A 12,951-nucleotide genomic window follows, 5' to 3' on the forward strand; every position below is an offset into this window, starting at 1 on the left:
TTTTTTCGATTGACCTTTTGAAAAAGACAAATTTAACATTTACATTTAGCGTTTGTACATGCGACGGTGACGCGAGCAGGATGTGCGGACCAGCTGTGGAAAGTATTGGGCGGCAAAGTTTCTTGAAGCCGTCGTGTTTTGCTAGCTTGTTGTTTTCTAAAGGAGATTGCGTTTATGCTAGCAATAAATAGATGTCCGTCTCTGATTGTGGACATTTATTTTGCTGTCGACACGAAACGTAAACAGGAAAAGAGGTCGCTGTAGTTGCTGGAGTGGTACTGTTTTTGGTAAGTGTTTTCGCAATAATATTACCAGTATTTCATCTTTGGCAAGGACCGTAAGTGTTACCCTACAAGGCTCCATGTTGTCAATAATGTGTTGTTATCAGGTGATTATTTACCTGTAGCGTTTCACATTGACGTTAGTGCTTTCAACTCCCGCTGATAGAAAACTAATCTCCAGTATTTACAGCAGCCGTGAACGAGTAACGTTACATTTTACGTCAATTTGGCATTGTTGATTCTGAATTTGTATTGACAGTGTTCATGTCCAGAGATGCTGAATGCTGTCACATTGATTATCTATCAAATTGCTTGCTCACAAATGCCATTTCTATAAACTGACAGGTAAATATCGTTTTAGATGAAGGAATTTTATTATTGTCTTATTGTGATTGTTTTTTTGTTTTTATTTTTTTTGTCTCAAGACCCTATAAAGTATGGCTGGTGTTGTGGCAATGGCATCTGTCATAGAGGATTTTGACACACAGGTATACTTCTACTTAAACAACATGTTGCATGTAATAGCTATTACCTTGTGTTTCACATATGTGAATAACCTTCCTGCCCCATTATGTTTACAGCCTTGCAATAAATCAAGCACTGATGGTGGCAGTGCTGTTGTCAAGACAATCACCAGCTACTTCTCTCCTGTGGCCAAAGCTGTGGAGAAACCGTTCTCACCCCCGCGCTCCAATAACATCATGGACTACTTCAGCCGTGGGCCTCTGACCTCCAAAGTAAAATCCAGCCCATCACAAATCATCAAAGAGATTGGTCAGAGGTCTTCAGAAAAACACATCAACCTAGAGGTAGCGGACAAGCAGCAGTCTGTTAAACGGAAGAGAAAAACAACTAAAGCTGTAAGTAAGCTCTTGGATCTTGGAACTGGTATCTCAGATGATGAGGCAAACTGCTCTATTGTGGAGGGATCGAACTTGGCGCCAGATTGCCAGAGTGTCTGTGCTGCTGTTAGCAATCACACAGATGCTCTGCTGTCTCAGATTAGTGCCGATGCCTATATCTCTAATCGATCAATGGAAAGCAACACCTGTCAGCCTGTTAAACAGGCTCAAAATGATGAATGTCACAAAGGTGCCTCTAAATGTGGGAAGGTTGACCTGCCTGAACGAGACGTGTCAACCAATTGCGCCTCATCCACGGTTGCACGTGTAAAAGACAAGGGGAAACACGTTAAAACAAAAGCTGTATGCACTTCAAAGAAGACTAAACAAAAGGAGGAAAACTATTCTGAATCTGAGCAGGAAGGTTCAGAAAATTCCTGTGCAGTCCACACAGAGGTTACTGGGGGCTCTGAGTTGAAGAACAACACGGTAAGGATCTCCTTTGAGGATTTTGTGCGCAGTCAGAGCGAGGTCAAGGGTGAAGAAAAGACAACTGCTGTGCAATGCGAAGGGAATAAGATACCTCGAGAGGCAGATAAATTGGACACTCACCAGTTGGACGCCTCGAATTCCGTAGCATCCACAGAGGTCTCTGTCCAAGTCTCACCCCAAACCATCACAATTCAGGCTCAAATGCACACCATCTCGCCAAAGCAGGAAGCGGGAAAACCTGAGGCAAGTCGAAATTTGCTAATGAACCGGAGAAAAGGTGCGAAATGTCTTCCAAAGGCAGAATCACCTTCTCACACGGAGCCTGTGACAGCCAAACGGAAATCCAACGTGGTACTTGAAGAGGAGGATCTTGACTTGGCTGTGATTGAGAGTGAATCCACACCCAAGTGCCACGACGTAGAGAGAAGACAGTTCATGGCGGCCTTCAAACAACCCAGCCTGGATGGGTCCAAAGCAAAGCTGGGCAAGAACCAGGACAAACCAAAGCAACCCGCAGAGAAGGATGCAGAGGAAAATGACTATCAGGAAAACAAAATGATGACAAAGACCAAACCACAAAGAAAATGTATGAAAACAGCAGAAAGAGTCACGACCTCATCAAAGATCCCTGAGGACACCTTGCCTACTGAATCTGATGACAAAGAGGAGCCCGATGCTTCCTTAAATCCCTCTCGCCCAGTTGTGAGGAGGTCTCGAAGAGAGGCTGTTGTTAGGCCAGCCCCTCAAACTTCAGAAGCATCTTCCGTTAGCAAAGTGCATAGCTTGAAGGATTGCGCAGAGACCTCAGTGAAAGGATCATCCCCTAAAATACGCAAGTCCAAATATGGAGTCTATGTAGCAGAGATGCTCTGCCCACCTGATGCTAAAGAGAGTCCAATCAGGTAATGCATGATAAGTGTTAGCATTTCGAATGCCTGATCATCAATCACCTTATGATGGTTGATTGACTCATCAATATGTTCAGGATAAAATTGAGGAGAATTCATCGAAATGAATCTGGAGCTGGCAAAAATCCTTCTTTGGCCTGTCATGTGAGTAAGATGTTTATTATATAATAGGTAATAATTCAGCTGTTTTCAAATCAACTAAATGGTGCTGAAAAAATGTACACCCATGCCCTTGTTTGTTTGTTTGTTTCAAGGCATCGGACAACACCAAAAAACAGAAAAAGGCGAAGAAATTAGTGGCGAAGGCGAAAGCTGTTCAACAGACGAAGAAAAATGCTGTTGAGAAGAATACCTTAAGGCGTTCATCAAGGACCGAGGCTTCTATATCCAAGAGTTATTGTGAAGATGAGGTGCGTTTTACCAATTTGTAAGGTACAAAGTACACAGTCATGTAGTCATATCAATCATATCCGGAAACATACCTGAAGTTAAGAGTTTTTTTTTGTTTGAGACACTCCTAGATTATTTTGAGGCAGCCATCAAGTGCTCTGTGGTCCACATCCACCTGTCCTGTAATAGCAGTGTCATTTTGTGGTGTGGTGTTGGTCAAGCCCTATTGTACTTTAGCTTGGTGTTTGATTTCAGAATTTTGTCATCTGCCTGGATGACGCCCAAACTGTTTCAACTCAGACGGGACCACAAAAAAGTACAACTAAGACGTCTCTACGCAATCTAAATGACGTACTGGGAAAAGCCACTAAAGCTCCCCCAGGTAGTGCTTCTCGCTTTTAACATCCATCCATTTGTTTCAAGCTCTTTCAGCAACTGAATGGTTCTATATTGTCTTCCCGAAAGACTCCAAGGGCACTTTGCCAGGCCAGGAGAAGAATGTTCGCAAGGCACCTCCTGTGATTTCCATCTTTGATGACAGCAGCCACGAGGGCTCTGAAAACTGCCAAGATGATGAGCAGTTCAAGGCTCGCAGAGACTTTCTCAAGAGTGGCCTGCCTGAGTCCTTCAAGAAGCAGTTGGCCAAGGCTGCTGCCACCAAAGAGACATACACGCTTTCCTGTGCCTCTTTCCAACCAGTTGTACACATGATGCAAATACCAAATGGTAAAGACAACATCTTCATTTTTTTTTTGTCTTCACTCAATGAATACTCTTGACTTTTGTGAATGCGTCTCATCAAATTCATCTTTGCTTTGTTCAATGACAGATTGTCCTCTTTGGAGTCTACCCTGGCCCGAGTCTCCCCAACTCTGCCGTCTCAATGAGCTTTGTATCCAAATGTCTTACCCCTATCTACCTCTAAGTGGCTCCTTGGGCCTGAAGACAAAACCGCACCATCAAGTATTTCGTGAACGAGTACGTTAAGCAGTAAAAAAAAAATCATGCAATGTGTTAAAAGTTTGCTGCGCACTTGCTGTCATTTCATAATTCAAACGGATTTAAAGATAAAGAGGCCCGCCTGTTGTGAGTATTCAACTTTTATTGTGTAAACTGCGCTTATTTTTCCACCCACTTCTCCAGGGTTCGGGCTGGAGGTTTGAGATTTCTGAAAAAGTTCGTCAGCTTCTGATGGAAGAGGTCAGCACCTCAAACCCTGTCTTCCCCGGTAAGACATTCCTGCCTCGCTTCTTGGCGAGACGTGCTGATCACCAACAACACTTTGGTAAGTCTGGCGGGAAGACAGTTGACACATGTGGCACCATAACACAAATGGAGTGGATATGATCTAAAAATGGAGTGTGAACTATGAAAATAATTCCTTGCCGAGAGACGTTGCGTGATATCTTAAATGAGTAGAAATAATGTTTGAATACAAGTAAAAGCAACCGTGTTTTTTAACTGACCTCATACAGAGGCTGCAAGCACAAGGTCGTCACCCAAGTCAGTAGGAGGGAAGAGGAAGAGAACAGATGACAAGGTGGCCAAAGTAGCTAAAAAACAGCGGGCTGCCCATCATGAAGACAACATTTGTACCTTGGAGCCAAAGCCATCAAAGAGTGTGGGTCGCACAAGACGAGCCCAGAGAGCCAGACTGGATAAGGCAAAGGACAAGCCGTCGCCTGGAAAAAAAGATGCCGTGGTTCTGCTGGATGACCTGCCCGAGGACACTGAGAAGAAAAGTGAGTTATTATGATTGTCCTTCTTTCAGGACATAATTCCACCTGTCAAAGTGACAAGCTTTCTTATCCTCGGTGTCCCCTCTTTTGTTTTGTTGATTATTCTTCCCACAGCCGCAGCTTGTCTGAATGTCATCGGTTGTTAGAAACCAGAATGAGATAAAAGGACACGTTTTGTTGTTTTCCACAGTTGAGGTAAAGGAGGATGTGTTGTGGACAGAAAAATATCAGCCGCAGCACTCCGGTGACATCGTTGGCAACACGGCCTCAGTGCAGATGCTGCACAGGTCAGCACCCAAAATGACTTTTTGGTTTTTCATTTTTAAAATAACCAGCTTTCTTTTTTCCCTTTTGCACAGTTGGCTGAAGGAATGGAAGCTCCGTGCAGACAGGGACGAGAGAAATAAGCAGAAAGAAAAGAAGCAAGAGGAAGGCAGCAACGGTGTGCCATTAAGAAAAAAAAAAACGTTTTTTTGGGGGGGGGGGAATCATTATTGTTTCTTAAATGTTTGTAATCTACCCTACTTTTATGAACTGGATGTCTGAATATTTGTCTTTTGTTGCAGACTCTGACTGGGACTGTCGAGATGAAGACCCTCTGTCCGCAGAGGACTCGTTGTGCAATACCGTCCTAATTATAGGACCCACGGGAATAGGAAAGACCGCCTCAGTCTATGCCTGCGCTCAGGAGTTGGGCTTTAAGGTGAAGACAGAACACGATGACGCAAAAGTTAACGTGTCCTGCGGGTGCCCGTGGACCTTCGCCTTACGTGTTTGTCTATCTCCCGCCTGGTCTTCCGAGGTGTTTGAGGTGAACGCTTCATCTCAACGGAGTGGCCGTCTGATTCTGTCCCAGTTGAAGGAAGCCACTCAGTCGCACCAGGTGGACAGTCAAGGAGTCAGTGCCAACAAGCCTGCATACTTTAACAGCTACAGCACAAGCAGCGGCACCGGCAAACATGGATGCTCTCCGAGTACGTACAAATATTGCAGACCCTGTGTCTGTAGATCGTAAATTCCAAAATGATGCCGAAGAATTGCATTTGATCCCTAAAACACGAGTCTGAAAAATAACACATTGCCTTTTATCATTTTCTTGTTCTTGTTTTTTTTTTTTTTTTTTCTCTTTCTCCTTTCTTCTTTCTACATACATTCTTGCTGCTGGAGGCTGTAAATTTCACCATTGTGGGACGAATAAAGGATATCTTATCTTATCTTATCTTATCTTAAAAGCTGCAATAGCTGTGGGATAGGTTTATGGTTTTGCTATGTAGTATCGCAAAGACATGAAAGTTAAACGACTAATGCGGCATCAAACTGACGTCGTATAAAATTGACCCCACGCACTCCCAGTCGTCGCATTCATCGAATGAAAGGTCTTGAATTGAAACAAAGTGGCCTTATAAAAAAGGTGTAAACCAATCGACTTCCTTGATGCTGGAAAGTGAGCTCAACTCCTTTCATTTCTCTATCATTCAGGGAAGTTGAACTCTCCTCGCGGGGTTGTCTCATCTCCCAGAAAACGTCCCACCTCCCCGAGAGGTACGAAACGAGGAGGCCTGCCTCCAACCTCTCTAGCTAACTTTTTCAAAATGGCCCGTCCCAGCAACAAGGAACCACCGAGCACGAAGCAGGAGGACCAAAAGGGTAAATGCTTCAACTGTATCCCGATCAAAAGAACCAAACTTAAGACTGTTTGTGAATAGTTTTTGTTTTTTCACCTCATAGCCCCGTCCAAGAAAGTGAAGCCGCAGAACAACCCCAGAAAACAGAAAGACACAGCGGTCAAATCACCCGTGGCTTCCACGACTGAGGAGAACGAGGAGCAGAGCAAGAGGACGGCCACCTCGCTCATCCTGTTTGAAGAAGTAGATGTTATTTTTGACGAAGATGCTGGCTTTCTTGCTGCCATCAAGACGTTCATGAGCACAACAAAGAGACCAGTCATCCTCACCACCAGTGGTCAGTAGAAGCGTGGAGGCCACAACACGAATTATATCTGCACATTCGAAAGAGAGATGAGCTGTATTTAACTTGTGTGAATATGAACATTCTGCTTTGTCTGTTTTGACAAATCACATTGGATGGTTTGCAGATCCCACATTCAGCGCCACATTTGATGGCAACTTTGAAGAGATCCACTTCAAAACACCCTCTTTGGTGAGTGGTGGCCTCTTTCATGGATTCATTCCCCACACGCTTAAGTTGTGCCTTACAAATCGCTTCCCGTCTTAGTTGGACATCAGCAGCTACCTGCGCCTGTTGTGTCTGGTTGAGGACACCAGGACGGATCAGCGTGACATCAGCGCGCTGCTCCAACTCAATGGTTGTGACCTCCGGCGGAGCCTGTTGCAGCTGCAATGCTGGACTCGAAGTGCAGGGGGGCGCCACGTGACGTCACACTCAGATGACAGCAACCCAAATGGTAAATGCAGTAGTGTTCATCTAATTCATACTTCCGATCACGTTGCTGACTGAATGGGGCAAGTAAACTTGGTATGTGTTGTTGAAATTTAGAAAATGAACCGAAGCGAGAGCCCGGCGATGAAACGGCAGACACGTGTGCGCTCTCTGTAACATCACCTCGACCTCTATGTGAAAGCGGCTGTACGGAGAGCCGGCTGGGCCTACTGAACATTGAACCTGAGAGGGACGTATGGGAGCTGCTTCGGGTAAACTGCAGAATCATGACATGCATTTAGCTTTTGAACCTCAATACAAATTGCATTAGTTCGATACTGTGTATTGAAATTATGATATGAACGTTTTTGGTCGCTTTTTCAAAAAATTGTTACTCATTTTTAATTGTCATTTATTTGGCTTCACGGCATATATATTTTTTCATGGAATTGCATATGTAGATTGGTTCACGTCTCTTTAAAGCTCTACAGTATGACTTACTGTTGAAACAATGAATGGTACATTTGGCAACTATTAACGTTAATATATATCCACGTAGCATTATGCGTCGATGCTAGCACATGTATTGAGTAAGGACAGAGGACATTTTTGCATCAACAGAGTCAGACGCATGAGACGGCTTGCTGGGAGCTGCTAATGGAGAGCACTCGACAAGGAGTTAACTTGCTCTACTCCAACATGGAGACCCTCTTGCCTTTACCACGCACGCAGTTGATCTCCACCTACAAACCAGAGCCCCCTTCTGATATTGCATCTGCCTGCTCGCAGTCTGACGCGCTGCCTTTCCACCAGCGGCCGCGACAGTCACCCGGGTTGGCCGACAGCTCAGATGACGGGAGTCCAATCAAAGTGTCTCGAAGAATGAAGCCGAGCAAGTGGACACACTATGTACCTAACCAAGATGGACTGCACTCTGACTCCGATTCAGAGGAGAGTTTCCTCTCTCTCAGCAAGCAGCAAGAGGGACCTCAGTTCAAACAGGAACCCGGTGAAAGACTAGTTCCACACTTAGAAAAAAGGAAACCGCTGACTCAGGCGGAGCGTCAAAAGAGTGTTCCTGTCTCCTCGTGTCTTGAATCGATCAGTGACTTTTTCCACAATATGTCTGACCTTGACTCCTCACTCGTTCATCACGGGCGCGATGCTCACAGGGGACCCTCGCAAGTCAGTGCAGCTCTGAAAGACGGAATGACTGATGAGTCCAGAGTTGAGCTGGACACGTTGAGCTGGGCGGTGGGCGAGCGCACGCTGGAAATCCAGACCGCGGTTGAGGCGCTGAGCTTCCGCAAATGCCGGCGCTCTGTGGAAGAGGCCTGGGATCGAGCCCGGCGGCTCGAGGGGCAGCTAGCGGAGGACACCGCGGCGGAACTCACCCTCCCTGTTGCCGCTCACTGCGAATGTTACAGCTTCACTCAGAGCAGCCTCTGTCAGCCCCAGTGAGTCCAACCTATACTATATCGATCAATTGTAACTTTTGTTTGTGGCAACTTTCCCCGACAACAATGTTTATTCCAGGATTGTGCAGCAGAGGAGAGATTTAATGGAGAACCTGGTGTGCAGCGGAACATTTGCTACACTGGGCAACAGGTCTGCGGTTGCCGTGGACTACTTGCCAGCCCTGCGCACCATCTGCAGGTCAGAGCAGATTAAGGAGCAAGGCAAGGTGAAACGACGGTGAGCAGGCAGTTGGCCAGGATGCGGTTAAGCACTTGTTTCTTCAGGCGGGCACTTACTCAGAGCTATAAATAAAAGTGTGAAACTCTTTGTGTGGTGCATAAAGTATGGTTCTCCTTTTCTTCTACCAGATTTTTGCACTACCTGGACTCCATCCGCCTGGGTCTCCACAAGAATAGTCTCCAGTATCTTTCCAAAGACTTCCCATAATCCTCAGAGAAGAGCTTCCATGTACCGGTACTTGTGATGACGGATATTTTTTTTTCACAAGCAGTTCTGGGTTCCAGGTGAAATGCAGCACGGGCGTGGTGGGGTTAGGAAACTCGACTACATTGGTAACCCGCTTTTCGTTGAAAGTTGTTCTCTCAGCTGCGTCCAAGCGAAGTCTCAGAGCGGGATGACGACTTGAATTACGACCACAACAGAAATGTTCTGGCATCACTCATCTCACATGCGGTGTTGCACTCAATTGATCACTTAAGCAATGTGTTTTTGTACATTTGGTTTTTTTTTTTTACTCGGTAGAGATTATGATTTGTTTTGCTTTTTGAGACGTGTTTCTAATCGCATAGGAATTGCCCTTAGAGCAAGTGTGGATCTCTAATCAAGCGTAAGATTTGAATGTGAAAAATAGCAAAACATTTGTGTGTAAAGGCTTTGTACGAATTAGTTCACAGCCATATAATGTATGGAGTGTCTTAATTGTTGACTTTGAAGTCCTAAATGGCACATTCAAATCATCACATTTATTACACATACCTTATATTTGTACACTCGAATAAAATTAAAGTTTTATTCAATTTTAACAAAGGGTCCTCGCTTTATTTAAACTGTGAAATTGGCAAGAGTACTTTATTAGCATGTGAGAAAAGAAAAGAAAAGCCCTCGGCACTTGACACTCGTCGCTGCAGGATGAACAAGGTTAAGAGGAAGGACCGCCTTGTGTTGTGACATGAACAAACCTCGCAAGTTCCACTTTTCATTTGAGACTTTGTGTTTACCGCATTATGCCACTTGCGCAAATATGTAGGCACCATGGTTCTTTTTGAGGGTGCCACGCGGAAGCCTTATTGTGGAGCACCATGGCAAACTGGGAGCGAAACAAAAGGATCTTACTGGAGCTGGTGAAGCTGCCGGAGAACAGACTTTGTGCAGACTGTGGCACACCCGGTGAGGCCCTTTTTGGTTTTTTTTTTGTGTGTGGATTTTTCAGATGTTCTGTTTGCGATTGTCCTGGCTAGAACAACAACTAACCTCCTAATCTTGTCTTGTTCCCGTCAGATCCGGACTGGGCATCCTACAAGTTGGGTTTGTTTGTGTGTCTGAACTGTTCTGGTGTCCACCGCAACTTGTCTAGCCGAGTAAAGTCCATAAAGCTCGACTACTGGGAAGATGAGCTTGTGGAAGTATGACCACACACATTTAGGTACAATATAATGGTTTAGTTTTGTACAATATTGATGATGAAAAAATCTTTCTTTTTCGGGGGCCTGGGGGGAAGTTGATGAAATCCAGTGGCAATGCCAGAGCCAGAGCTTTGTATGAAAAAGCACTTCCTCCTTACTACTACCGACCACAGCAAACTGACTGTGCGTAAGTATATATATATATATATATAAATATATATATAATTTTTTTGGGGTACGGTATTTTGAAACCCCTCACAAAACTGAATGATCAGTCCCACGATAAAAAATGTGCAACTACAGTACAAGCGGAGGCAAAACAGAATTTTAAGATACAGTAACATATATTTCAGGAAAGTGAGGTTTCCAATTGAAGTGACCCCTGAAAGGGGAAGTCAACTCAAACCTTTCCAATAATATCTGCGCCCTCAGAGTATGCTGATTAATATTGCGTTTGCAGAAGATTAATTAAGCAGCAAAATCAACACGTTTTGACCCATCTCCAGGGGGTGGCCATTTTGTCACTTGCTGTTGACTGAAAATGACAGCACAGTTGCTCAGGTAACGACCAATCACGGCTCACCAGTTTTCTGGGTTTTGGTCATTTCACGTTGGCGAGCTCAGCCGTGATTGGTCATTACCTTGGCAACTGCGATGGCATTTTCAGTGGCAAAATAGCTGCCCTTTGAGATGGATTAAAAATGGGTGAAGTTTGTTGCTTCATTCATATTCCACAAACAGAAAAGGAATCAGAATACTGTTTTGGACTACTGCGGTTGCGTAGGGCATAATATTAAAAATCATTTTTTGGGTGCTGACTTGCACTTTAAACCTGCAAGTAAAGCAGAGTGACTATGAAGTCAGAAGTTGTTGCGCTGCCTCTTCATGTTTGTTTGACTCTCCAGAGTGTTAAGAGAGCAGTGGATTCGAGCCAAATATGAAAGGTTGGAATTCACAGGAGAGACCAAGTATCCACCTCCATCTTATACCACAGGTGATGTTTTATCCTCTCACCCATCCCGCCGTTTCAAGTGTCCATGGAAGGAGGAGTCCCCGTTTTGATTTGATTCCAGGCTTCTATGAAGGGATCCTGTGGAAGAAAGGAAAGGAGAACACCCAGTTTCTGAAGAGGAAGTTTGTTTTGTCTGAGAGGGAATTCACTCTGGCTTACTACAACAAGGAAAATGTGAGTGAGCTTGCAAATAGCGTGCGAGTGTCTACATTTGATATGGCAACCAAAACGGATGCCAACATGCTTTTCGTTTATTTAGGAGTCCAAAGGGCCAAAAGCCCTCATCTCTATCAAACACTTGAATGTAACATTTCAGCCAGAGAAGATCGGTCATCCCCATGGGATGCAGATTACTTACCTTGACAGCGACCACACCCGGAGCCTTTATGTCTACCACGAGAATCCCGAGGTGGGACTGTGTGATCATCCCAATCATGAATTGACTTTCCCCGGTTCCCCTTTTGTTTACTCTGGACCTGATGGGTTTTCGGTTTTTGGATCCTAGGAAATAGTCACATGGTACAACGCCCTACGAGCCGCTCGCTATGCATACCTAAAGACCGCTTATCCGACCGGAACCGATGCTGATGTAAGCTCCCAAAGTGTTCATTCTCAAACATGAATTCGTCATGTGTCAATATTTTCACCTCAACTGAAAAGTGCCTGACATGCGTGATAAGCACCTGGATGCTCTTTGGTCGTGATATGAGTGAAACTTGAATTCTCATTGGCAGCTGATACCGAATATAACACCAAACTACCTGAAAGAAGGATACATGGAAAAAACAGGACCATCGGTAAGTTCTTGCACTCCAAATGACATCACCCATTTACAGGTGTTTTGCTTCCCAGCTTTGTTGCTCACAAAGTGTGCAGACTAGGAAACCTGTCAATATGTGCAAAAAATATATTTTTTTCTAAGAGCATATTTTTGTTTCTTTTTATGGCTTCAACACGTCTGTTATTGTATAATCCATACTATGTTTACCAGCAAAAGGAACCGTTCAAAAAGAGATGGTTCATTTTGGACTCCCAAAATAGGAAATTGCTTTACTTCAAAGGCTGTTTGGTGAGAACAAACTTTTTGTATTACTTGACAAATGAGTCCCTTGCTGTGGAAGTGCACGTCTGAAAGTGCTTTTGTCACTGTGAATCTAGGACGCTGAGGAATTGGGGGTCATCTTTCTTGGCACAGAAAGCAACAGTTACTCTGTTAGGGACTGTGTCCCAAAGCACACTCGTGGGAACAAATGGAAGTACGGCCTCTTGGTGGAAACACCTGAGCGGCAATTTATCTTCATGTGCGAGCACGAGAGCGAGCAAAGAGAGTGGCTGGACTCCCTCAGACAGGTTATGTCTAGGCCTATGACACCGCAGGATTATACCAGTAAGCATGGCAATGGGAATTTGAGAATCATTTACAGAAGTGTCTGCAGATGTGCATTTTTTTGTGTTTTGTTTGTCTTTGCAGCTGAGGCCAACATCAGGAATAAACGATGAAAACTGGACAGTAGGATTTAAATTATTCGACAGCAACATTTGAATGGTGACCTGCGCTGTTCCATGACTGTGTCCGTGAAGTTGCTGTTAAGTTACTGTTGAAATAACAACTGTGGTCGTCTTCATTTGAAGCTGTATTGAGTTGAACTTTTTTGTACCAAATAAATAGTTCTGACAACCATGTCTTACATCAAACTTTTTTTCTTATCATGTTATTGCTCTACTCTGAGTCATTTGTTAAGCTGAATTGATCAGCTGTTGCAACAGTTATTTGCTGCATTGATTT

The 12,951-nt window shown here is 44.4% G+C and overlaps 2 protein-coding genes across 2 annotated transcripts; both read left to right on the plus strand.

The window, feature by feature from the left end:
- Positions 1 to 614: 614 nt before the first annotated feature.
- atad5a (ATPase family AAA domain containing 5a) lies at positions 615 to 9,557 on the plus strand. The gene is made up of 21 exons (XM_052049995.1): positions 615 to 769; positions 863 to 2,517; positions 2,601 to 2,667; positions 2,778 to 2,933; positions 3,169 to 3,295; positions 3,379 to 3,639; positions 3,743 to 3,891; positions 4,057 to 4,198; positions 4,389 to 4,655; positions 4,843 to 4,939; positions 5,012 to 5,094; positions 5,219 to 5,355; positions 5,455 to 5,626; positions 6,132 to 6,299; positions 6,381 to 6,614; positions 6,748 to 6,812; positions 6,888 to 7,077; positions 7,170 to 7,324; positions 7,674 to 8,509; positions 8,589 to 8,747; positions 8,879 to 9,557. The coding sequence occupies exons 1-21, from the start codon at positions 719 to 721 to the stop codon at positions 8,955 to 8,957; spliced, it is 5,250 nt and encodes a 1,749-aa protein (XP_051905955.1). The 5' UTR covers positions 615 to 718; the 3' UTR covers positions 8,958 to 9,557.
- A 162-nt stretch (positions 9,558 to 9,719) lies between these two features.
- adap2 (ArfGAP with dual PH domains 2) lies at positions 9,720 to 12,848 on the plus strand. The gene is made up of 11 exons (XM_052049999.1): positions 9,720 to 9,917; positions 10,029 to 10,153; positions 10,249 to 10,340; positions 11,059 to 11,147; positions 11,227 to 11,339; positions 11,425 to 11,574; positions 11,671 to 11,754; positions 11,900 to 11,962; positions 12,157 to 12,234; positions 12,324 to 12,552; positions 12,637 to 12,848. The coding sequence occupies exons 1-11, from the start codon at positions 9,830 to 9,832 to the stop codon at positions 12,663 to 12,665; spliced, it is 1,140 nt and encodes a 379-aa protein (XP_051905959.1). The 5' UTR covers positions 9,720 to 9,829; the 3' UTR covers positions 12,666 to 12,848.
- Positions 12,849 to 12,951: the final 103 nt, after the last annotated feature.

This window comes from Hippocampus zosterae, chromosome 17, assembly GCF_025434085.1.
Source record: "Hippocampus zosterae strain Florida chromosome 17, ASM2543408v3, whole genome shotgun sequence".
Taxonomy (NCBI): domain Eukaryota; kingdom Metazoa; phylum Chordata; class Actinopteri; order Syngnathiformes; family Syngnathidae; genus Hippocampus; species Hippocampus zosterae.

Bases quoted from the DNA above. Each gene is read 5' to 3' on its own strand.
- atad5a (XM_052049995.1), top strand. From the start codon at position 719: ATGGCTGGTGTTGTGGCAATGGCATCTGTCATAGAGGATTTTGACACA. The intron at 4,940-5,011 runs GTCAGCACCCAA...CCTTTTGCACAG, and splicing joins TCAGTGCAGATGCTGCACAG to TTGGCTGAAGGAATGGAAGC. The intron at 5,627-6,131 runs GTACGTACAAAT...TCTATCATTCAG, and splicing joins CAAACATGGATGCTCTCCGA to GGAAGTTGAACTCTCCTCGC.
- adap2 (XM_052049999.1), top strand. From the start codon at position 9,830: ATGGCAAACTGGGAGCGAAACAAAAGGATCTTACTGGAGCTGGTGAAG. The intron at 11,148-11,226 runs GTGATGTTTTAT...ATTTGATTCCAG, and splicing joins ACCTCCATCTTATACCACAG to GCTTCTATGAAGGGATCCTG. The intron at 11,340-11,424 runs GTGAGTGAGCTT...TCGTTTATTTAG, and splicing joins CTTACTACAACAAGGAAAAT to GAGTCCAAAGGGCCAAAAGC.